General features: G+C 47.5%; 1 protein-coding gene across 1 annotated transcript; it reads right to left on the bottom strand.

Moving 5' to 3' along the window:
- Positions 1 to 289: 289 nt before the first annotated feature.
- ZBTB8B (zinc finger and BTB domain containing 8B) lies at positions 290 to 17,316 on the bottom strand. Its single transcript, XM_040619189.1, has 3 exons — positions 16,317 to 17,316; positions 5,301 to 5,479; positions 290 to 2,130 (listed from the first exon to the last, which is right to left on the bottom strand). The coding sequence occupies exons 1-3, from the start codon at positions 17,275 to 17,277 to the stop codon at positions 1,813 to 1,815; spliced, it is 1,458 nt and encodes a 485-aa protein (XP_040475123.1). The 5' UTR covers positions 17,278 to 17,316; the 3' UTR covers positions 290 to 1,812.
- Between the last annotated feature and the right edge of the window lie 5,915 nt (positions 17,317 to 23,231).

Genomic DNA, 23,231 nt, shown 5'->3' with positions numbered 1-23,231 from the left:
GAAGTTGCCCTGGGAGGTAGAAAAGTCATAGTAAAACACCAGAAATGGGGCACCGGGCTGGCTCGGTCAGTGGAGCGTGTGACCTTTGATCTCGGCGTTGTGGGTTCGAGCCTCATGCTGGGTGTGAAGATTACTTAAAAATAAAATAAAAAAAAAACTAGAAATAATTTAAACAGAACAAAAATACCAAATATAACTCCTTGCCAAGTATACCTTCTACACAACCAGTTAGATTTCCCTTTTGCTAAGATCCCTCCGTGAAAAGAATAGCTAATATTTCCATTTCAGGAATGAGAAGTGTTTCTGGTCCTTGATAATTTCCAGTTCGTTACTCTTGATCTAGAACAATCATTTTCAAACTATCTGTGGCAAAAGACCATTTTTAAGATTTCTAATCTACTGCAGGCCAACATGTGGTCCTACTGTGTGGGTTGGTGTCAAAGAATTCACAGGCCAGCTGGCTGGGGGGTCACAGTTTGAGTAACATTATTCTGGAGTTCTCACTTATGTTGAGAAGTATGGTTTGAACATCTTTTGACCTCTTCAATGACTAACACTCACAAGCCAATTTATAATGTTTTTTATTGGCTTTTTTGTTCAAGAGGCAGAAAGAAAGGTGGTTTCACCACCTTTTGAAACACAACTATACTCAAATTAAAGGAAGAAAAAGCGATTTCCTTTAAAGTCCATTTTGGATACTTTAACGTAAGACAAAATTATGAAAGTGCCTTAAATATCCTCAATCCCTAATATTTCCTGTTATTCAGCCTTTTCAACAAGTATAGCCTTCTTCTGTTAAAATAACCGCATGGCTGCGAAGTGGGTGAAAAGCAGAATGGTTTTAAAAACCTGTTCTTCCACCAACCTTCTCTTCCCCTCCAGAGGGTCTTTGAAAAGGTAAACCATTGAGAAATATAACTTGTTTATATAGGCTTGCAGTCTCCCTCCAATTAAAGTTCTAATCATAATCAAAGTAGGAATCTCAGCAGTGGCTACATTTCCACATGACACGGCAGCGGCTCTGGAAAATGGCTGGGAAAAGCAGGAGTCTTTTCGATGTCGCCCCAATGACTTGTGTTACGATCACAGAACAGGGGATCTGTGTGTGTAGAACTGTCAAATAGCAGACCAGACAGGGAAACCGCCCGGACCTGGGCTCACAGGCTCCCTTCCCAGGGCTACCTTAGCTGGACAAGTCAGAGTACCCCAGAAGCCCCTCCGCTCATTTCCATGTTTGTGAGCACATAACTACTCCCAGCCATTCAAATTGCAGCCTTGGAGTTAGAAAGTACCTTTACAGTCATGTAGCTGACAGCCCTGCCTGCCTTATGTCACGAAGCTTCCTCTTTAAGACTTGACCAGAAAACTAAAATATGGAATCCATTAGGAAAGGCTTGGCAACAGAGAGAGACTGGTCTCAAGCTATTCTTGTTCACCTTCAGAGAGAAAAAGGCTGACAAGAAAGGAATGTGGACGAGTGAGGCCATAGGAAAACAAGCCTGCAGATTTTCTTATCTTTCTCCTAAGCAGAGTTTGGGTGCGCGACAGGAAGGATGGGGAGCCTGGGGGCCAGCCTTGACTCACTCCGAATTACCTCAGCAAAGCCCTCCGAAACCAAGGGAATTCCACTAAGAAGTCATGAGTCCTTCGACTCACGAGATCCAGCCTTCGCTATGTAATCTAACAAAAATGCAAGTAGAGGAACAAAAAATGGTCCTCTCGGGGTTCCACAAAATTGGACAAATGGCGGCTTTCGAACGCAGAATGGGCAATCACGAATTCTAAGACCTCTCCCCCCGCCCAAATGCGCTGCTACGTAAGCATCTCTCGATCTGACAGGTGGGGCCGGATTTGCCGTCTGTCATCAGCATCGTCTCCGGCGGGGTCGTTTTCCTCACCAGACTCCACGTAGATTGGCCAGTCATTGTCCGTGTCACTCTTTTCTTGGCTTTCGGACGAGGCCTCCACCAGGCTAAGGTTGATGGGCATCAAATCGTCCTCCTCGTCGTGTGTGTCTGCAACACAGGTGCAGCTGTCACAGAGCCCGAAGCGCCGCAGTCCCTGGGACAGGTGACTCGTGAAGGTCCTCCGGCAGCCCTTACAGACGATCGGACGGTTGGATCTGTGGACCTACAACCACAGGCGGACACAGTGAACGCTCTCCCCCCTGCTCTCTCTGCCACAGCCTCAGCCTCGCCAAGGTGCTCCCACCCCAAGGCCACTGGACTTGCGAGGAACGTGCCGGCCCGCCCGTCGCCAAGCCTTGCCCCGCTGCTATCGCCTTTGACGGAAATCTTCCCTGATGCTCTGGGCCACGTTAGGTCCCCAGATATATATTCTCGCCTGTCTGCCTTCCTTTGTTGAATTTCTTTTTTTTTTAAGATTTTATTTATTTACTTGTTTGTTTAGAGTGAGCAGAGGGAGAGGGAGAGAGAGAATCTCAAGCAGACTCCGTGCTGAGCACAGAGCCCCACACAGGGCTCGATCCCACAACCCGGAGATCATGACCTGAGCCGAATCAAGAGCTGGTCACTTACCAACTGCGCTACCTAGGCACCCCCCCCCTTTGTTGACTTTCTAACAAATGGTGAGTAAATTCCCTAGACTATAAGCTCCAAGAAGGCGGGGACCATCCTCATTCACGTTCTCTGTCACATTTGTTACTATAACCCTATGCCTGGCATGTAAAGGGCATTCAGGGGACGGATGCGGATTTTAGGCATGGCTTTTTATGCACCTGGGATTGTCCAGTTATTAGGGAAGCAGACTTGCTAGATGGTATCTTCTCCAAACGTGGCAGATGCTCCATCCCTACCTTTTTTTTTTTTTTTTTTGATAAATGCATTCCTTATTTATGAGAAGCACTTTGCAAGCTGGAAAAAAGAACCTGATCTCCCACGCCACACAGTTCCTCCTTAGGGCAGCAGCCCCAGGGGCCCCCTCTGTATAAGGACCTATCTAATGTATGCACTCTTCCGGAGCTCCAGCCTAGAGCGGCTCTGTGAACCAAAGCCTCTCCTGTGGAGAGTTCTGGATGCAGGATGCACACAAGAGGTAGAGACAGAGAGAAATGACAGAGGACAACAGCCAATAACACAACACCCAGCTCGCTGGACCTGCCACTTGCCTTCCGGGGGTCTCCTGGGCTTTCTATCCTAAACCCCCAACCCTTAGCCAACCTGAGCATGCCCATGACCTTTGCAACCTGACAAGGCCTTTGAATACCACCTCTTTGGGCTGCAGTAGACTGGACCTTGTATAACAGGGAAAGACAGAGGGAATAAGGATTCCAACCAGTGAACTATCTTCACGGCACCAGGGACCTACTGCTGCCAAGACAGACTGGAGATATAATTTGGGGGGGGGGAGACAAAAACTTGAGGCTACGGGAAGAGGCCATTCTCAGACAGGTGTGCTGGGGTCAGCCCTGAGAGTGGAGATAGTCAGTAACCCTGTACTTACCTTAAATCTGGATTCTTTCAAAACCACAACTCACATACCATAAAATTCACCCTTTTCAAAGTGTACAATTCAGTGGTTTTTTAGTATATTCATAAGGTTGTGCAACTATCACCACCATCTAATTCCAGAACATTTTCATCACTCCAGAAAGAAATCCGGTGCCTATTAACTGCCACCCCTCTCTCATTGGACATCCTCTTAGCCCCCGGGAACCACTGATTTACTCTAGCTCCATGGGTCTGCCCATCTTATGTATTTCATATCAATAAAATCATACAAGATGTGGCCCTTTGTGACTGGCTCCTTTCACCTAGTGTGATGCTTTCAGGGTTCATCCATGCTGTAGCATGTATCAGAACTTCATTCCACAATGCAGCTGAATAAGGATCCATTGTATGGATAGACCACAATTTGTTTATTCACGCATCAGTTGATGGACTCTTGTGTTGTTTCCATTTTTTGGCTCCTAGGAATAATGCTGCTATGGACCTTTGTGTGCAGGTATGTTTTTGTGCGAACGTACGTTTTCAGTTCTCTTGGGTACATACTTAGATATAGAATTGCTGGGACCGATGCTGATTTTATGCTTAACTTTTTGAAGAACCACCAAATTGTTTTCCACGGTGGCTGAGCCATTTTACACTCCCATCAGCAGTGTATGAACGCCCCAATTCCCCCACATCCTTGCCAACGCTTTGTTATTACTTGCTTTTGGTGATAACAATCCTAGTGTGTCTGAAGTGGTGTCTCACTGCGGCTTTGATTTGCATTTTCCTAATGCCTACTGATGTGAAGCATCTTTTCATGTCCTTACTGGACATTTGTGTATCTTCTTTGGAGAAATGTCTATTCGCATCCGTGGTTGAATTTGGTTATTTGTCTTTTATTGTTGAACTGAAAGAGTTCTTTATATATTCTGGTTACTACATCCGTAGCAGATAAATGATTCACTAGTATTTTCTCCCATTCTGTGGGTTCTCATGTTCTTGATAGTGTCCTCTGAAGTCCAAACCATTTTTATGTTTGATTTTCCAAAGACTGATTGCCTTGCTCAAAGACGATCTTAAATACTATGCCTTCCTAAGTGGCCTGAATGCCATTTAGCTGGTGGGAATTAAGCACTCACATGGGAGACAGAATCCCAGGGGGCAGCCAGTGGGAGGGGAGGTCCCCTGGGTCTGGAGTCCTCTTTGCTGCCCACAGGTAGCCATAGAAAGGCAGCACACGCTTTCGCCACATCCAGGTACTGGGGTTGGGTGGAAAACTGAGGATGCTCTTTTCTCACCTTTGCCATCAGTCCCGTGAGAACAGACCCACAATCCCCTGTCCACGCCCCACTGTTCTCTGCCTTATGACGACTATCCCTGACCAGGATCTAAACTTTCTTGAGTCAGGGCACCTGGGTGGCTCAGTCCGGTAAATGTTTGCCTTCGGCTCAGGTCATGATCCCGGGGTCCTGGGACCACGTCGTGCAGTCGTGCATCGTGCATCGGGCTTCCTGCTCAGCAGGGAGCCTGCTTCTCCCTCTCCCTCTGCTGCTCCCCCTGCTTGTGCTCTCTCATGCTCTCTCTCTCTCTGTCAAATAAATAAAATCTAAAAGAACAACAAAAAAAAATCTTTCTAGAGTCTAAGAAAACTAGTCTCTTATATAAGTTTTAACTTTCTCTAAGTGCTTTAATTTAGTAGAAACACATGTTCAAAATTCTCTGAAAATACTCCAGTGGACAGAGAAGTAAAAGGCAGGCTGGTTCACCCTTACATTAGACAAATGTCAGGAGCCCCCTCCCCTCCATCCCTTCCGCCCACACCGCAAGAGATTTTCCAGCCCAGACACTTACGCTCAGGGCGTGACTCCGCAGGTGCTCCTGTCGCGTGAACCTCTTGCCACAGGTCTCACAGGGGTAGGGCCGCTCACCTGTGTGCGAGCGGATATGCCGCTTAAGGATGCCCTTCTGTTTGGCAGTGTAAGGGCAGAAAGGACACTTGTGGAGCTTGATGGGGACCACAAGCACGTCACCTGGGGAACCAAATGGGTTGTAAGCATCAGTGACAGGGGCAACCCTCTGAAAGGGGATCGGGAGCTGGGGAATTCTGCCAGCCCAGATCCAGAGGAAGGACATCAACTTAACCACCTGCTAACAGCAAGACATTACAAATTCGAAGTCTTTGGCTCCCAGTCAGCCAGAGGGTAAAGCAGGCTTCTGCAATAAGGCTGCAAGGAATGCCATATGGTACCGGCTTTCAAACTTCTCTATGGCTTACGGTTAGAGACACAGCTTACGTTACAACTCAGAACTCACATGTCTTCAAGTGGGTAACTGGAAAAGCTTCCCAAAAGAACACTCACTCTGACAGTGTCTATTGTCTCTGATTTCATGTTAAGACAATGCTGATGGAGACCCTGTTACGGACTGAATTGCATCCCCCCCCCAAATTCATACATCGAAGCCCTAACCTCCAGGGTGACTATATTTAGAGAGAGGGAGCTAATTAAGGTTAAATGAGGTCCTAAGGGTGGAGCCCTAACCTGATAGGACTGGTGTCCCTAGATTTAGAGGAAGAGACACCAGAGGTCGCATTCTCTCTGTTCATACACAGAGGAAAGGCCATGGGAGGACCAGCAAGAAGGCAGTCGTTCGCAAGCCGGGAGGAAAACACTGCCAGCACCTTGATCTTGGACCCTGAGCCTCCCGAACGGAGGGAAAATAAATCTCTGTGGTTCAAGCCACTCATTCTGTGGGATTCTGCTGCGGCAGCCTGAACGGACCAACACCTGCCTCCTGAATTGATTTCATGACCCTCAAAAGTCTGGAACCCTCTGTTATGATGAATCAGACCCCTGGACCAGGATCCATACTTTGTGCGACAGGAGCGCCTGAGAAGGGCTGCCAGGCATGTGCGGGAAAGGTTTACTGGGAGGCACACCTGGACTGAAATCTGTATGAAATCAGCAAACATCCAGGGATTCACTCCAATCTTCTCCCAACTCTTTTTTTTTTCCCCACCTTGCTCGTACAACCATTAAGGTGACAACACGATTATCCCCCATATATAATAGCTGTTCCTTTCCAGTTTCCTGAGCTACCCTTACTACAGTATTCCAAGACATGTGCCCTCTCTCCATACCCTTCCAGATTTTATGGACTTTGGTCAAATCACATCACATAGGAAGGCACTAGTGACTCAGGCTTTCCAGGCCTTGAAATCGGGGTTCAAGTCCCCGCTCCACCATTTACCAGCTATGTGACCTCGGACATCTCCCTTAACTTCTCTGTGCCTCACTTTTCTCATCTGTAAAATAGGGGTGAAAACAGTTCCCACTTAAAGGATTGTGGTAAGAACGAAATGAACTAATACCGAAAGCACAGCACCTAGCACGCGGTAAGAGCCATAAATGTCAGCCATATTTGTCACCATCATCCTCTCCTTGGTGTTTCTTTACTGATGATGCAGTCCAGGCTCTGTGGCTTCTCCCAACACTGGAGTAACTCCTTTTCTCTGGGACTTTCGCAGGATACCTGACTGGGCTTTGTCTTTTCTGAGGTGCTGCCAAGAGTATGGCAAGCTGAATCCCAAGTGAGACCCAACATCATTCCCAACACAACCCAACCCAAGGGTGGAGATCGTTTTCTCTGGTCTCGAGTTCCCAGCCTGATAATGCCTAACATTCTGCATCCTCTATAGTGACTCCAAAACCGGTTTCCTGGAAGAAAACAACAGCTCTCGGCTCGTCACTACGTATTTATGTTGGATTATTTTGTCACCGAGCACGCTGGGACTGCGATCCAGTCTCCTGCTCACTCCTCTGGTGCTGTGAATCTTCCGGCCATTGAGCCCCACCAGCCTGGCATGAGACCTTGCCTCTCTTCTCAATTATCTACAAAAACATTAAGTAAAATGGGTCCAGCAGTAGTCCCTGGAAAAACCAACCCTTAGCTCTATCTCCATCCTAAAAGTAAGAATTACCACGGCACTTTCCCTCCTCTTTCATGGTCTGACCTCACCAACATTCACCAACGTTCATTTGAATGCCTATTACATGCCAGACACTGTGTTAACAAGGTCCATCTTTACCAAGACACCCCTTTCCTCCTTTAAGAAGTTAAGTCTGGCAGGAAAGAAAGACATGTAAACAAATTCGTACAATATGATGTAACATGTGCAAAGTTCAAAGGGATGGAGAAGCATGGACAAGAAAGTAATGGAGTCACTCTAGGAGCTCAGAGAAGATTTCACAGGAGAGGTGATCTTTGAGCAAGGTTTTGAAGGATGAATAGGAGTTCACCAGGAGTTCAAGACAGAGAAAGGTATGTCAGAGGAATAACACACGCTTAGGCATAGAGGTAAGTGAGAATACAGATACAAAGCAGAGAGGAGAGGGGGGATGAGAAAGTAGACTGCAGAAGGGGCAAGAACCAGACTGTGAAGGTCACGGTCAATCATTTATTCAACAAATTTATACTGAGCACCTCCTATGTGTCGGGCTGTGTTCCAGGCCCTGGGGATACAGCAGTGAACAGAAAAGACAAAAATCCCTGCTCTCATGATTCTGACATATTCAAGAACTTAGACTTTATTCTGTAAGCGGCTACCATTTTAAGGAGGGGAAGTATATGGTCAGATTTGAGTTTTAAAAGATCCCTCAGAAGAAAATGCAGGGGAAGGATTTATTTTTATTATTTTCATTTTTTTCAAAGATTTATTTGTTTATTTGAAGGAGAGAGAGCGCAGGCGGGGAGGGGTAGAGGGAGAGGGACAGAGAATCTCCAGCAGACTCTGCAGGGAGAGCAGAGCCCACTGCGGGGCTCAGCCTCACGAACCTGAGACCATGACCTGACCCAATCCAAGAGTGGGACACTTACCCGACGGAGCTCCGCGGAACCTCGTAGGGGAAGGGCTGAAGAGAGGCAAGATTAAAGACAGGAAGTACAGCCGGGAGAGGCTGAGAAATGTCGTGAACTAAAGCAGTGACCTCGGAGGTGGAGAGGAGGAGACACGCATGTGAAGGAAAATGAACAGCACTCGATGACCACGCGGGGGAGGGTGGAGGAGGGAAAGCGAAGACTGGAAATGACACAGATTCTGGGGGCGCTGATTTGGTGGCTGACGGTAGCATACACTGAGGAAAGCCAGGCACTAGAGGCATGAGGGGGTCAGTTTGGATATTACTACGTTTGGGGCGGGCCCAGAGCATCCACGACGGGCGTCTCTGGGTTAGACCGATAAATCTGGAGTTGAGGCGCAGAAGAGAAGAAGACAGTTTTGCAAATCTTCAGCAAATTGGAGTGGTTGCTGTAATTAAGGCCCGGCCCTCTGCTGAGCACTCTGCTTCCCTTCCCCCATCGCCCAGACACCTCTGAGCCGGACGTGAATAGGACCCGCCCTGTGCTACACTATCGTCTCCACACCCCTGTCCCTCCGTCCATCCGAAAAACCCGTAAGATCTTCTGAAGCTCACATCATGCAATGATAGCACAGCTACCCCTCCTTATTACAGTCACCCTGGAGCCCCGAGGTCATCTCCTCGTTCTGAGGACATTGGATCACATTGCCTTCAAAGACAACTCCTGGCGGAATTCTTGCTGTACCGACAATGACCCTTCCAACACCCTGGCCTCTCTGTTCCTTCACCTCCTTTCCTCCAAAGACCTTGTCCTCCACCCCACCTCAGCTACCCGATCCTAGACCAAGAGCTCTCAACTCCACCTGCATATTCGAATCACCTGGGAATCTTAAAACAAACTGATGTCCAATGTCCACCCCAAGCATCATATTTTCAAAGCAGTCTGCCTAGGGGCCGCCTGGTGGCTCAGTCGTTAAGCGTCTGCCTTCGGCTCAGGTCATGATCCCAGGGTCCTGGGATCGAGCCCCGCATCAGGCTCCCTGCTCCACTGGGAGCCTGTTTCTTCCTCTCCCACTCCCCCTGCTTGTGTTCCCTCTCTCGCTGGCTGTCTCTCTCTGTCAAATAAATAAATAAAATCTTTAAAAAAAAATAAAAAATAAATAAAGCACTCGGCCTAGTGTATAGCCGAGAGTGAGAATCACTGCCCCAGACCTAGATATTTCCAATAACTGCATTTGCTCCACAGCCCACATATGAAGCACCCTACTTCCCAATCACTATCGCATATCTTTCCAGCTCACCCCCTAAGTGTCCCTTCTCGGTTGGGACCAAGCCGTGGACTATGCTGCCATTTTACTGTCCTTCCCCTCCTTGGGGCCTCATGCCTCTCCTTCCCCAGTTTAGTGTCCACAATCCATCACTGAAATCACTCCTTCACATCCACCCTTAACTGCCTGGGTCCTCTCTCTCCCTCTGTCTGTATTCACCTGGTTAAACCTAAATTCTGGTTAAATACAAATCTATGCCCATTCCATACCTGAAACGGCAAGTTAACATCACTGGTGAAAAATACAGAACAGTGTGTTCTGTTCTTGCTTCAAACCCATCTAACCATCACCCTCCGAGCACCAGCGTCAGAGCCCTTGGTTCTGCCCAAGCACCCTAGATCTTTCCGTGGCTCACTTCTCCCACTCTCCTCAGGGACTATTCCACACGCTCCCTCTGCTCGGGTCTCTGCCCCCCAGTGTCCCTTCCTCCCTTTCAGCCACTGTCCTTGCTTCATATGTTTGTTTGTTTGTTTGTTTTTAAGATTTTATGTATACATTTGAGAGACAGAGAGAGCATGAGTGGAGTGGACAGACAGAGAGGGAGAAGCAGCCTTCCCACTGGGCAGAGACGCCGACCTGGGCCTCGATCCCAGGATCCTGAGATCATGACCTGAGTCTAAGGCAGACGCTTAACCATCTGAGCCGCCCAAGCACCCCTGCCCTTGCTTCTTTAACTGATAAGAAGCAATCAGAAGAGAACTTCTACATGCCCCCCGCCCCCCCCATCTCCCCCATGAGCACATATGGTCTGCTTCCACTCCTGGTCCTATGAACGAACTGCCCTTCCTCACACGCACAGCCAGACTATCCCCACCACGTGGACAGGGACCTATCTGCCCTCGCTCTGTCAACTGTCCCTCTCTCCTCCGCCATCAATTCTCCTCCTCTCTCCTGGATCATTCCCATCAGTAAACAAACCTGCTTTCAGATCCTCCACCTTCATAAAAACCTTGGCCTCATATGCCCCTTCAGCACTGATGCATTTCTCTGTCTCCTTCACAGCAAAACTGCCTGAAAGAAGCATCAATACTCACTGTCTTCAGCTCTATTTCCCCAGCTCTGTTTCAAGCCTTTTGGTCTCTTGCCTCCCACTTCATCGACACTACTCTTGTCAAGCCTGCCAACGACCTCCCCAATGATCAGTTCTCACTCTGCCTACATGCAGTCCTGGACATAGTCAATTTCTCCTTTTTCCTGAAACACTTTCTCCTCCTGGCATCCATCACTCTCGATTTTCCTCCTGCCTCCCTGCCTGCCTCCTCCCTGTCTCCTTTACTGGGCCCTATATTCCTGACCTCTACATGCTGGTGTTCCCCAGGGCGCAGTGCATAAATCTCTTACCTTCTTCTACAGCCATAAGTTCACGGGATATATAGGTTTCAAATTCCATGGACCCATTAATGACTCCCAAATGTATAGCTCAGCTGTGACCTCCCCCCAGAACCCCAGGCATACAGAATGCAACTGCTTAGAGAACATCTCCACTTGGGTATCCAAGAGGCATCACAAACATAACATGTTTAAATCAACTGCTCCAGCTAAAAACCTGGGGGTCACCCTTAACTTCTCTTGTTCTCATACACTCATACAGGCCATTAGGAAATCTGGTTGCAGGGCACCTGGGTGGCACAGCGGTTAAGCGTCTGCCTTCGGCTCAGGGCGTGATCCCGGCGTTGTGGGATCAAGCCCCACATCAGGCTCCTCCGCTATGAGCCTGCTTCTTCCTCTCCCACTCCCCCTGCTTGTGTTCCCTCTCTCACTGGCTGTCTCTATCTCTGTCGAATAAATAAATAAAATCTTTAAAAAAAAAAAAAAAGAAATCTGGTTGGTTCGACCTTGTGCGGTAGTACAGTTCTATCCAAGATCACTTTGGAAGTTATGGCACACACTACCCACAGGGACCCTTTTAATATATGTCACTTCAAGTCACTCTCGGCTGAGACCCTCCAATGGTGTCCCTTCTCAGAGGAAGACCCAAAGGTCTTCTCGTGGCCTTCAGGGCCCTAGCTGGTCTGCCCTCACCCAAATTCTCTGACCTCATTCCCCAGCACTCTGTGCCTGGCCTAGCCCACTCCCGCCTCAGCAGCACCCTGCCGTTCCTCTAGTTCACTCGCCAGTTGTGACCTGCCTCTGGGCCTTTGCACCTTGCTCATCCCTCTGCCCAGAACGTTCTTCTCCCTGATTTACCTGCACAATTTGCTCTCTTCCTCCCTTGCAGTGTCTGCTCAAAGGCAACTTGTTAGAAAGGCCTTCCTTGTCCACACTAAATAAAATAGCATCTCCTTTGCTCTCTATCAGCCTCTCCCCTGCTTTAGTTCTTCTTGTCATGCACTTACTTGATGTTTACTGTCTGTCTCCCTGCATTGGAATGTCAGCTCTGTGAGGACAAGGACGGCCTTTTGTTCACTCCGATGAATAGTGTCTGGCATATAGTAAGTGTTCAATAAATATCTGTGAAATGATTGAATGAATGGAGACATAGATCAATGGAACAGAATAGAGAGCCCAGACATAAACCCATGCTTATATGGTCTATTAATCTATGAAAAAAGAGGCAAGAATATACAAATGGGAAAAGGCAGTATCTTCAGTAAACGATGCTGGGAAAACTGAACGGGTACATGCAGAAAAATGAAACTGGACCACTTTCGAACATCACACACACACACACACACACAAACCTCAAAATGGATCGAAGACCTAAATGTGAGACCTGAAACCATAAAAATCCTAGAAGAGAGCACAGGCAGTAATTTCTCTGACATCAATCATAGCAACGTTTTTCTAGATATGTCTCCTAAGGCAGGGGAAACAAAAGCAAAAATAAACTATTGGGACTACATCAAAATAAAAAGCTTTTGTGCAGGAAAGGAAACCATCAACAAAACAAAAAGGCAGCCTACTGAATGGGAGAAGATATTTGCAACTGATAAATCCGATAAGAGGTGAATATCCAAAATATATAAAGAACTTACACAATTCAACATCATAAAAACAATCTGATTGGGGCACTGGGTGGCTCAGTCGGTTAAGCGTCTGCCTTCAGCTCAGGTCATGATCCTGGGGTCCTGGGATCAAGCCCTGCATCGGGCTCCCTGCACAGCGGGGAGAATGTGTCTCCTCCTTTTGCCCCTCCCCTCTCTCTCTCTCTCGATCTTGCTCTTTCTCTCAATAAATAAATAAAATATTTTTAAAAAACCCAATCTGATTTAAAAATAGGCAGAGGACCTGAAGAGACACTTTTCCAACAAAGACATATAGAATGGCCAACAGACATATGAAAAAATGCTTAGCATCACTCATCATCAGGAAAATACAAATCAACACCATGGTCAGATACCACCCAACATCCGTCAGAATGGCTGGAATCAAAAAGAAATAACAAGTGTTGGCAAGGATGTGAAGAGAAAGGAACCGTTGTGCACTGTTGGTGGGAATGCAAATTTGTATGGTCACCGTGGAGAACGGTATGGAGGTCTCTCAAATTCCACTATGTGGAATTTACCCAAAGAAAACAAAAATACTAATTTGAAAAGATATATGGAACCCTATGTTTATTGCAGCATTATTTGCAATAGCTAAGATATGGAAGCAGCCTGTGGTCATTGATAGATGGATGGATAAAGAAGATGTGATATAGGGGCGCCTGGGTGGCACAGCGGTTAAGCGTCTGCCTTCGGCTCAGGGCGTGATCCCGGCGTTATGGGATCGAGCCCCACATCAGGCTCTTCTGCTATGAGCCTGCTTCTTCCTCTCCCACTCCCCCTGCTTGTGTTCCCTCTCTCGCTGGCTGTCTCTGTCGAATGAATAAATAAAATCTTAAAAAAAAAAAAAAAAAAGAAGATGTGATATAAAGTGTGTGCATGGGGGGGGTATGCACACGTGCACACGCACACACAGTGGAATATTACTCAGCCATAAAGAAAGGATGAGATCTTGTCATTTGCAACAACATGGGTGGACCTAGAGGGTATTACGCTAAGTGAAATAAATCCAACTGAGAAAGACAAATACCATATGATTTCACTCATACGTGGAATCTAAAAAAACAAGTGAATAAGCAAAAAGAAAGCAGAATGAGATCTATAAATACAGAGAATAAACTGATGAATGAATGAATGAATGAACGAATGAATGAGCAGGAATGGTAAGATGTTGAAGAAGCAAGTTAATGATGGAACACTGGACACACTGGCATTAAATGATCCCGTGATGAGACTGGAAAGGAATGGGCAGAGGTCAGAGCAATGGGTAGCCATGGTGTTAGAAGCCAGAGGAAGAAAGAATTTCAAGGAGAGAAAGGGCAGAGTCAACTACTGAGAGAGGCCAAGTAAGATAAAACCTGAAAATCACTCATTGGATTGACTCTAGAAATGTATGGCTGACCTCATGGCAGCAGTGTCCGCGGTGGAGGGGACAGAAGCCAGACTGCAGTGGGCGGAGAAAAGAGTAGGAAGGAAAACGGTGGAAGTAGCCGACGCAGATGAACTTTCCAAGAAGCAGTGGGAGGTGCTGGAGCTGGGGTTGGGAGGTCTGGGGGAGGAGGGCTGATAGGAGGACCTTATGATCTGACAGTATCTGCTTACGTCAGACGTGAGCAATGCGGATACAGAATTATTGCGACACCCTCCTGTCTCCCTGCCCTGTCTCCCATCTCCACACCATCTGGTGCTGAGGCCAAATTAATCTCCCCCAAGCACAGAACCCGCCCACTCCCAAGCTCAGTAACCACCAAAAAATTCCCCTGTGCCTACAGACAAAACCCCACCTCTTAGCATTTAAGGTTTTCCATAATCGGACTCCAATCAATTTCTCCAATCAACTTCTCCCCTTTTCTTACCCTCAGATGCCACTTTCATAACGCCTCCCGGATCTCCCAGGTGGAAGCCAGTTCTCCTGCTTTTGGACTACTGTGAAAGTCACACCTCCCTCTGTCTTCCAGCCCAGTGTCTTTCCATCATGTGATGCCAACGACACACATCTTACCTCCTCTAAGACACCACCAGCTCTTTGACGGCTGGATCCATGTCTGGTCTTTGTACCTTTACCAGGAAGGTCCTCAAATATTTGAGCAAATACATGAATGACCAAACACATCAGTCCTACTCTGTGCCTTGGCATTTGGAATAAATTTACTGGAGGCCAGGGCGGCTACCTTGTCCACAGCACCCTCTAGTTGGAAACCTGACTTTACAGACTGATAGACTGGGCTTGAATGAAGATGGTGTAGGGCTGCATTATTATTTCTTGATGCTTGTGCTTACAGGCAAAGGGGCTGAAAAATAAAATCATGGCCCTGAAATCCTCTATTCATTCGTGCTGCCTGCACAGTTTGTTTGAATGAAAGAAAGCCAGACCAGGGTTTCATTTTAGCTCTGCCACTTACCAGCTCTGCATTCTCAGGAAATTCACCAAACCCTTGTGGTTCACCAAACCCAGTTTCTCCACACTCTTCTGCCACACTCATGAGGGTCTAATGGGTGTGAAAGGGTGGTCACCATCTGTGAAGTGCTATTATGCACAGAAATGAGATTTCAACCCATTTCCACCGTGTGTTCGTGAAAACAGCCACTACCTTCTAAATGCTGGTTAAGCCAGTGTCCCTGAGGGTCAGAAACAGCATTTTCAAGTTCTCAAGCCTAGTTTTAATCAGACATACAGAGTGTTCTTGCTTTTAAAAATGAAATTAAACGTCTCAAGACAGCCATTTAGTCATGAATAAAAGCGGCTGATCTCCCTTACCTAAAATACTTTCACTGCTCAGTATTGAAGGGTGAATTTAAATTGGGATTCATTAATTTCTTGGCTTGAGGTTCTGGAAGCTATAGGGTACTTTCATCAGTAAGGTGGCAGCCAATCTTCTACAAGACATTTTACAACAATTACCCCACCTGTTAAGAGGAGTTAGTCATGTCAATGCATCTCTCAGAGCTGTTCAGGGAAACAACCAAGTTCTCTTAAAACACAAAAGCCTACTAAAGGAAAATGTTTTATATAAAAGCTAGTTTAAGGTTGATGATTTCATTAAAACACACATGTCTTTGGAGTTACAACATTAATCATTAAAAGAAAAAAGCCTACCAAAGGATATAAGAAATTTACTCGCATAAAGCCAAATGCCAACTCATTTTAGATATTCTCAAGTAGATAGGACCATTGACCATGACACGCTAAGTGCCTGTCGGCCATGTGCCAGGCACCATGGCTGACACAGAGAGGTATCAATTTCTTACCTGTCTGGAATATGTGATCATACATGAGAAAAAATTCTGAGAACCTTCTTATTTGGTCCTCAACCCTGTGAGAAAAGCAAGGCAGGGATGATTATCTCCTGAACAAAACGGGTTCAAAGAGATTGACTGATTGAACCGAAGTCCCACTGCTGATTAGTAGAAGACAGTAGGTTCTTTCCATGTCTTCAGACTGCCCTCAGCACGCTTACACTCTAGTTGTAGAGGCAAAATACTACCAGACAGGAAGAGACAATGCCTGCACACAGCAGGTGCTCAATGAACACCTCTTGGTGGGGGGAGGGGTGATAATGTGGTGGTAAAGATGGTGGTGGAGATGATGGTGACGATGATGGCAGTGACAGCGACAATGATCATGATGATAGGAGCCAAGGAGGCACAGGGGTGCGGGCTAAGGGACGGGCAGAGATGCTGAACGCTCAGGGAGCTCACCTGCGTCCTCACCATACCAGTCGGTCTGGACATCCACCATGGAACTCATGGCTCCTCCCGCACCATCTGGTCTTCCCTCCAAACTCCGAGAAAAGTGGTGGTCCGCGTCGTCTTTGCTGGGGACAGCACCGTTGCGCAGGAGTGCCTCCAGGAACTGCTTCATGTGGTAGTTACTGTACGCCAAGTCCACGGCCTGGCCGCCGGGCAAAGCCCCGTCCACGTGGGCCAGGCTGAGCGGCGCGGCATAGGGCGGCAGCGGCTCACCACCCTCCGCCTCCACCTCGTCGGCCTCAAACTCCACCTTGGGCTCTATCTGTCTGGGCAGAATAGAGAGGTCACCGCCCTGGCTGTCTTTCACCACCAGTCCCAGCGGGTGGCAGCCTCTGCAGTCGCTGCAAGGGGACTCTCCAGGACAGTCCACACTCCCCTCTCCGGCGGCGGGAGAGGAGACCAAGCTCTTGGCGTCACAGGAGGTCCCTTCCCTGCCTGCACTGGGGCTTCCCCCATCCACCTGATGAGCCGCCACCGCCGCCGCCGCCGCCGCCGCCACCGCCGCCGCCACCGCCGCCTCCTTCTCCATCTTCCGGCAGATGTCGAGGGACGACCTGATGTAGGTCTTGCAGAAGTTCACCACATCGTTCATCTGCAGGTAGCTGGCAGCCGACATAACTTCGATCACGTTCTCGCCGCACAAATCCAGCTTCCCGGAGTACAGGAAGTCTAAGATGGTGGCGAAGGCATCCGAGGTGACAATGTCCAGGGAGGCGGTGCTGTGGCGCCCGCTGTCCTGGATGTAGTGAATGAGCAGGGCTCGGAAGTAGCCGCTGTTGGCAAACAGAATGTTCCTGTGGGCCTTGAAGATCCGCCCTTCCACGATGATACTGCAGTCACAGAAGAAGTCCCTCTTTCGCTGCTCATTCAGCTCCCCCAAGAGCTTGGCGCAGTAGGATTGCATCTCCATTTCTCCAGCAGCTCTGCGCCGGCCTGTATCTCTGCAAAGATTGTTTGTTTGTTTGTTTGTTTGTTTGTTTTTTTCCGGTTAATTCACTGATCCCAACCTTACAAATAAGATGTTCAGCTTTAATTTTTCTTTTTCATTCGTCCAAAAACACTGGTTCAATAGTGTCTTTATGACATGGGCTATTTGGGGATCTAACAAAAATCAGACGTTGTCCAACGGGGTTAATGTATGAAAAACAACAAAAATAACCAGAACAGACTGCACGTGGCGTAGTACATCGTGTCTTACGTGGAATCGCTCAGCGAATTTTTATAAAAATCTGATGATAAAATACCCATATTGTCCCCATTTTTCTGATAAGGAAATCGAGACTTAGAGAAGGTAGGAGACGACCCAGCTGTAACAGAGCCAGAACTCAAAACCAGGTCAGTTATCCCCTGGAGTTCCTGCTCTGTGCCCACACTATACTTTCTTCAAGACTCAAAATACAGATAATACCCAAATCTAACACTTTACAGTTCAATCCTGACACGCAACTTAGAGACTATACTCGCCTGTCTCCGCACCCCTATCATCATCACTTCGGGGAAGCATGGTGGATTCTTGGGCTAGCCAGCATACAGTCATCATTCTTAAGGTTTCAGTGCCCTTTCTGGCTTTGAAAGATCCACCCTTCCCCCCATCCTTGGCCAAGGTGTTTTGCATCAAGTTGGTGCCATCCTCAGGCTGTAGATATAAACAGAGGCTAACTCAATCAAGGTATCCCGCCTCTGAGCGCAGTGATTAGCTCAGAGATGGCCATGCGGCTTGGTCACAGCAATGAAAAGCAATACATGCTTACTGGGGGTTCCGAAAAAGAGCACTGTCTACTCTGTGGGCATGGGGGGTGTCCGAGATGCTGCCTCACCGCCAGGGGAACCAGCCCGACAAAGGTGACGACAGTCCAGCTCAGGCAGGAGCAACAGATGGAGCCCGGGGACACCATCCGAGCCCCAACTCACGCTGCGCCAGAAGCCAATTAAGTCTCTGTTTGCCTTAGCTAGTCTGAGTTGGGTTCTCTCTCTTGCAAATGAGAGACTCCCAACTGATGGACTTCACTCCCCTGAATTGTATGTCCTGGCCCAGTCTGTCAGTGGACTCCAAGCCGTTGAAGGCAAGAGCCTCGTCTTATCTCCATTTGCTACCCCCGCACAGCACCTGGCAGAATGCTCTGGACAAAGTAGGTTAACTAAGTACAAAGGAAGACTCCTTTCTTAACTGCTGAGTAGAACAGGTATAAATCAAGTTTGAAACCCTTCTGCTGGTAACAAAGACAGACGCTGATCTTCCCTGAGCTCCCGCCTCCATCTTTTCCCATCACACAAACCACAGAGCCATCCTGTCACAGCACTGGAGCTGGTCTTAGGGGTTAACTTGCTTCAAGTTAACACAACTCCTTGCTTACTGACTTAAGGCCCTTGATCTATAACAGAACTAATTTGCTTTCTTTGAGATTTGCGGACCACTGACCTTGGAAAATGAAGGACCAGAACTTTCCCAGGCCACAGAGGCCAGCAAGTCTGTTTGAAGCCACCTCGGCTTTCTGATTAGCCCGGCAATCTTTTAACAAAATGTTTTTCTTTTTTAAGGTCACATTAATGAGTCTACTGACCTCACTCTGTGCATCTGTAAACCTTGCCCTCCTTTGCAGAAAGATCAGAGTACTCTTGCACAACCCCGGGGTAGCCAGGAACCAGACCTTCTTGCACAACGTCTGTGCACTGAGATAATTCTGTAGCTAGCATCACTGAGTTGCACATCATCAGGAAATGTTCAAGACCACTGTACTCCCTTAACTGATTAAACCCCTTTAAAAATCTCTGGGCCAGGCAGAAACTTCGGAGTTGGCTTTTGGACAAGAGCCCGCCTTCTCCCCAGGTGGCCGAGCTCCTCTCTTGAGTATGGACCTTTTGAGCAACAAGCAGCCAAACTTGGGTTTCAGTAACAATCCATCGACTATCCCTTCTTCATACGGACCCACGGAACACAGAGAAGTTTCTAAAACCAAGTACATCATCTCCCTCTACTGGAATCACAAAAGGCCTAGTTAGAGCTGGCAACCACAGCCAACTCCTTAGCACTCTTCCTTTCTATGAGTGCAACACAATACCTCACCCGGACAGAAACCAGGCACTCCCTCCCCACAAAAAGGGCCCTTCCACTGGCAAAATAAATTCCCCAAGTCTATGTACTAACTGCACAGACTAGACTCATTGAAGACTCTCAACAACCTTATTAAGGGGCTGTTCACACCTACTTTCTACATATTTATATCAAGTGATGCATTAAGTTTAGAAACTAGACAACCAATTGGAGAGAGAAGTGGAGGAGCGTCTAAAAGCGAGTAAACGGACAAAGGTGAGAACTGACAGCTAGGAAGAGATAAACAAGTTACTTAAAAAACAGACCTAGGAATTTTTTCAACATATCAGCCTGAGGCCATGTAGCTAAGCATATTAAATTCTCCTACATATTCAAAATGCCCTAAGGACAGCACTGAATTATAGCCTGGGGCTATCATTGATGGGCCTATACCATCAAGATGATTCTATTCTATTTATATTCATTTTAAAGTCAAGGAAGTTATGTCATAATTTCTGGAATTTTTTCTATCCAAAGTAGTTAAAACTAACATTTGGTTCCGAAAAGAAGAAAACTGTCAGGTTTCTGCACAATTCTACTATTCCCCCAAAAAATCAACCCTGAAAGTTGTCACAGGGCTAAGGTTTCGTTGTCATTCCCATCTCTTCGGACTGCTCCGACCAAGCCTTCCCCGTTCCTGCCATTGCCTCTGGCTATCAAAATACGAAGGGAAAAACAAGATATAGGAAAATGCAACATTTCAATACCACACTCCACTCTTCTTCAGAACTGAAAGGGGTGCCTGGGTGGCTCAGTTGGTTAAGTGCCTACCTTCCGCTCAGGTCATGGTGCCAGGGTCCTGGGATCCATCCTGGAATTGGTCCTGGCATCGAGCCCCCCGAGTCAGGTTCCTGGCTCAGTGGGGAGTCCGCTTCTCCCTCCCCCTCTGCTCCTCACCCCATTCATACCCTCCCTCTCTCTCTCAAATAAATAAAATATTTTTTTAAAAAGAACTGAAAGAAAACCTATCAGACTGGTAAAATCACATTTTTCAATGTGCTAATATCCACTGTTGATCCAGATGTAATTTGGAACACCATTTCAGAGAGGAATTTGGCAATATTTATTAAAACTTAGAATGCACACTTCTTTTGGGATGCCTGGGTGGCTCAGTCCGTTGAGCGTCTGACCCTTGATTTTGGCTCAGGTCATGATTTCAGGGTCATGAGATGTAGCCCTAAGTCAAGACCCTAGTGGGCTCCAGCATGGAGCCTGCTTAAGATTCTCTCTCTTTTCTTCTCCCTCTACCCCTGCCCCCCTCCCTGCTCATGTGAGTTCTCTCTCTCTCACTCAAAAATTAAATATATATATATAATGTAAAATTAAACACACACACACATACTTCTTTTGTCCCAGAAATATCAATGTAAAAATTTACTCTTTCAGATATGTTGCAAAAAAACATCAAATTACAAGTTCAGAGATGTCCATTCACCAGGATTTTGTACTAGTGCAAAAGTAAAATGACCTGAATGTCCACCAATAGGAGACAAGTTAAATCAATGAAGTACAATCACACAGGTGAATACTATGCGACCACATTTTTAATGAGCTAGACTTGTGTGTGTTCGTTATGGAAAGGTCACCAAGATACATTAGGAGAAAAAGGCAAGATGCAAAAGAAAGTGTACTGTATGATCCTGTCCATATATGCGTGATTTTCCCCTGTAAGGTTATAGAAGCAAGAGTTAATAGCAGATATCCTTGAGAAGAGGGATTAAGGGTAAGGGGTGTGTGGAGGGACCTTCACTTTTTGTTTTCAACCTTTCTATACTGTTAGGTTGTTTTACTATGTGTATGTACTGCTTTCATGTTTTCTTTTTAAACAAAGTGGGGAAAGGAGGAGGGACAGAGGAATAAGGAGCTGGCAAACCAGGGAGATAAATCAGTGTCCGCACAACACCTCTCAGCCTGAAGAATGGTTTTATCTACAGGGTCTTCTCACTGGGCACTTCCATCTTTCACTGGAAGATGCCATTTTCCAGCAATAGTACCCAAAACTCATCGCCTTTCGCTTTCTCACTGCAAATCATCTGGATTCTACTGGGTCATATAAATACTCCCTAACTTTGCAAAAGTCTGTCCCCAACCCTATACTTGGCATATACTGTGGGAATCATTCTTCATCTCACTTGCCTTCAGTGTCCTGCATCCCTGGGACATGCTGAGGATCACTACCTCTCCTTGGAAAGAAGCTTTTTGGGTATACCGCTCTCAGAAGTACATTTATCCACACTCTGGCAGGGACCCCCCCGCCCCCGGCCCTCTCACTGTTCCAATTCAATTCAACAGTGACGCTACATACAATGCCTGACACAAGGAAGATGCCAGGAGTAGAAAATGAACCAAGTACGGTGCATGTCCTCCAGGAGAGAGCAGACGCCAACACTACCACCTGCAACACACTCCCGCATTCTCCAGGGAATCCCACCCAGATCCCACGACTGTCTTCACTCAGGCACCAAAACCAGCCTTGAATTCCACCCACAGACTCTGACAAGACTCCTTCAGTCTCACCAACCTGAATCATGAAAACCTGCTCATCAAAAAAAAGGGGGGAGGGTGCACATCTGGGTGGCTCAGTTGGTTAAGCATTGGACTGTTGGTTTCGGGTTCAGGTCATGATTTCAGGGTGGTGAGATCAATGGTGTCCCTGGTCCGGCTCCACTCAGGGCTCAGTACGGAGTCAGCTTAAGATTCTTTCCCTCTCTAGGGGCGCCTGGGTGGCACAGCGGTTAAGCGTCTGCCTTCGGCTCAGGGCGTGATCCTGGCGTTATGGGATCGAGCCCCACATCAGGCTCCTCTGCTATGAGCCTGCTTCTTCCTCTCCCACTCCCCCTGCTTGTGTTCCCTCTCTCGCTGGCTGTCTCTATCTCTGTCAAATAAATAAATAAAAAAAATCTTTAAAAAAAAAAAAAAAAAGATTCTTTCCCTCTCCCACTTCCTCCCCTTCTGCTCCTCCTCACTGCTCACGCTCTCTCTTTCCCTCTAAAATAAATAAATAAAATCTTAAAACAACAACAACCCTGCTCATCAATTAATAGCATTTACTCAACACCACTCCTCATGAAACACTGTAGGAAGTACTTTACAAGCATCAAGTTTTATCTCACAATCACCCGATGCAGTAGATATGATCGCTGTATCCTCTTTTTCAGAGGAGGAAATTGAGGTTCAAATTTATAGCTAACACGCCCAAGCTAGGATTGGAACCAAAATTGGTTTCATTCCCGAGTTGACATGCTAACCGCTATGTCAACCTGACTCCCCAAAGGTTGGGGAAGTCACTCCTCTCCCAACGCATGGAGTGGAGGGGAAAGGCACAGGAGAAGAGTTTCCATTTCCACCGAAAAAATTTCGGGGTCAACTGCATCTTCCGTTCACCTGCTAAATTGCTCCCAAGACAAGGGGATTTCCTCCCGCCCCCTTCCAGAGCCAGACGACTCTGCAGAGATCACCGGAACCAGTTACTGAACCGGTCTTTGGCTCCTGAGGGTGGGGAACTGGAGCCTTGCCCCTCCCGTGGCCTCCTGCAGACAAAGTGACCATCACTGCGGTGAGCACTGCCCCAGCCCGGCCGAGCTCTCGCCTCCCCACCTCCGGCCCCGTCGCAATGGGCGGGCGCCAGGACCACCCAGATGGACGACGCGGGGGGACAGTCCAATGCCAGGGAAGGGAGGACAGCTGCCGTCGCTCCACGCCACCCCTCCCCACGCTGGAGGGGAGGGAGGGTCGGTCATCCAGCTCAGGTTCGCGCGGCGGGGGTCTCGGGA

This window comes from Ursus maritimus, unplaced genomic scaffold (genome assembly GCF_017311325.1).
Source record: "Ursus maritimus isolate PB19 unplaced genomic scaffold, ASM1731132v1 scaffold_32, whole genome shotgun sequence".
NCBI classification, from domain to species: Eukaryota; Metazoa; Chordata; class Mammalia; order Carnivora; family Ursidae; genus Ursus; species Ursus maritimus.
This window is presented reverse-complemented; position numbering and strand designations above follow the sequence as displayed.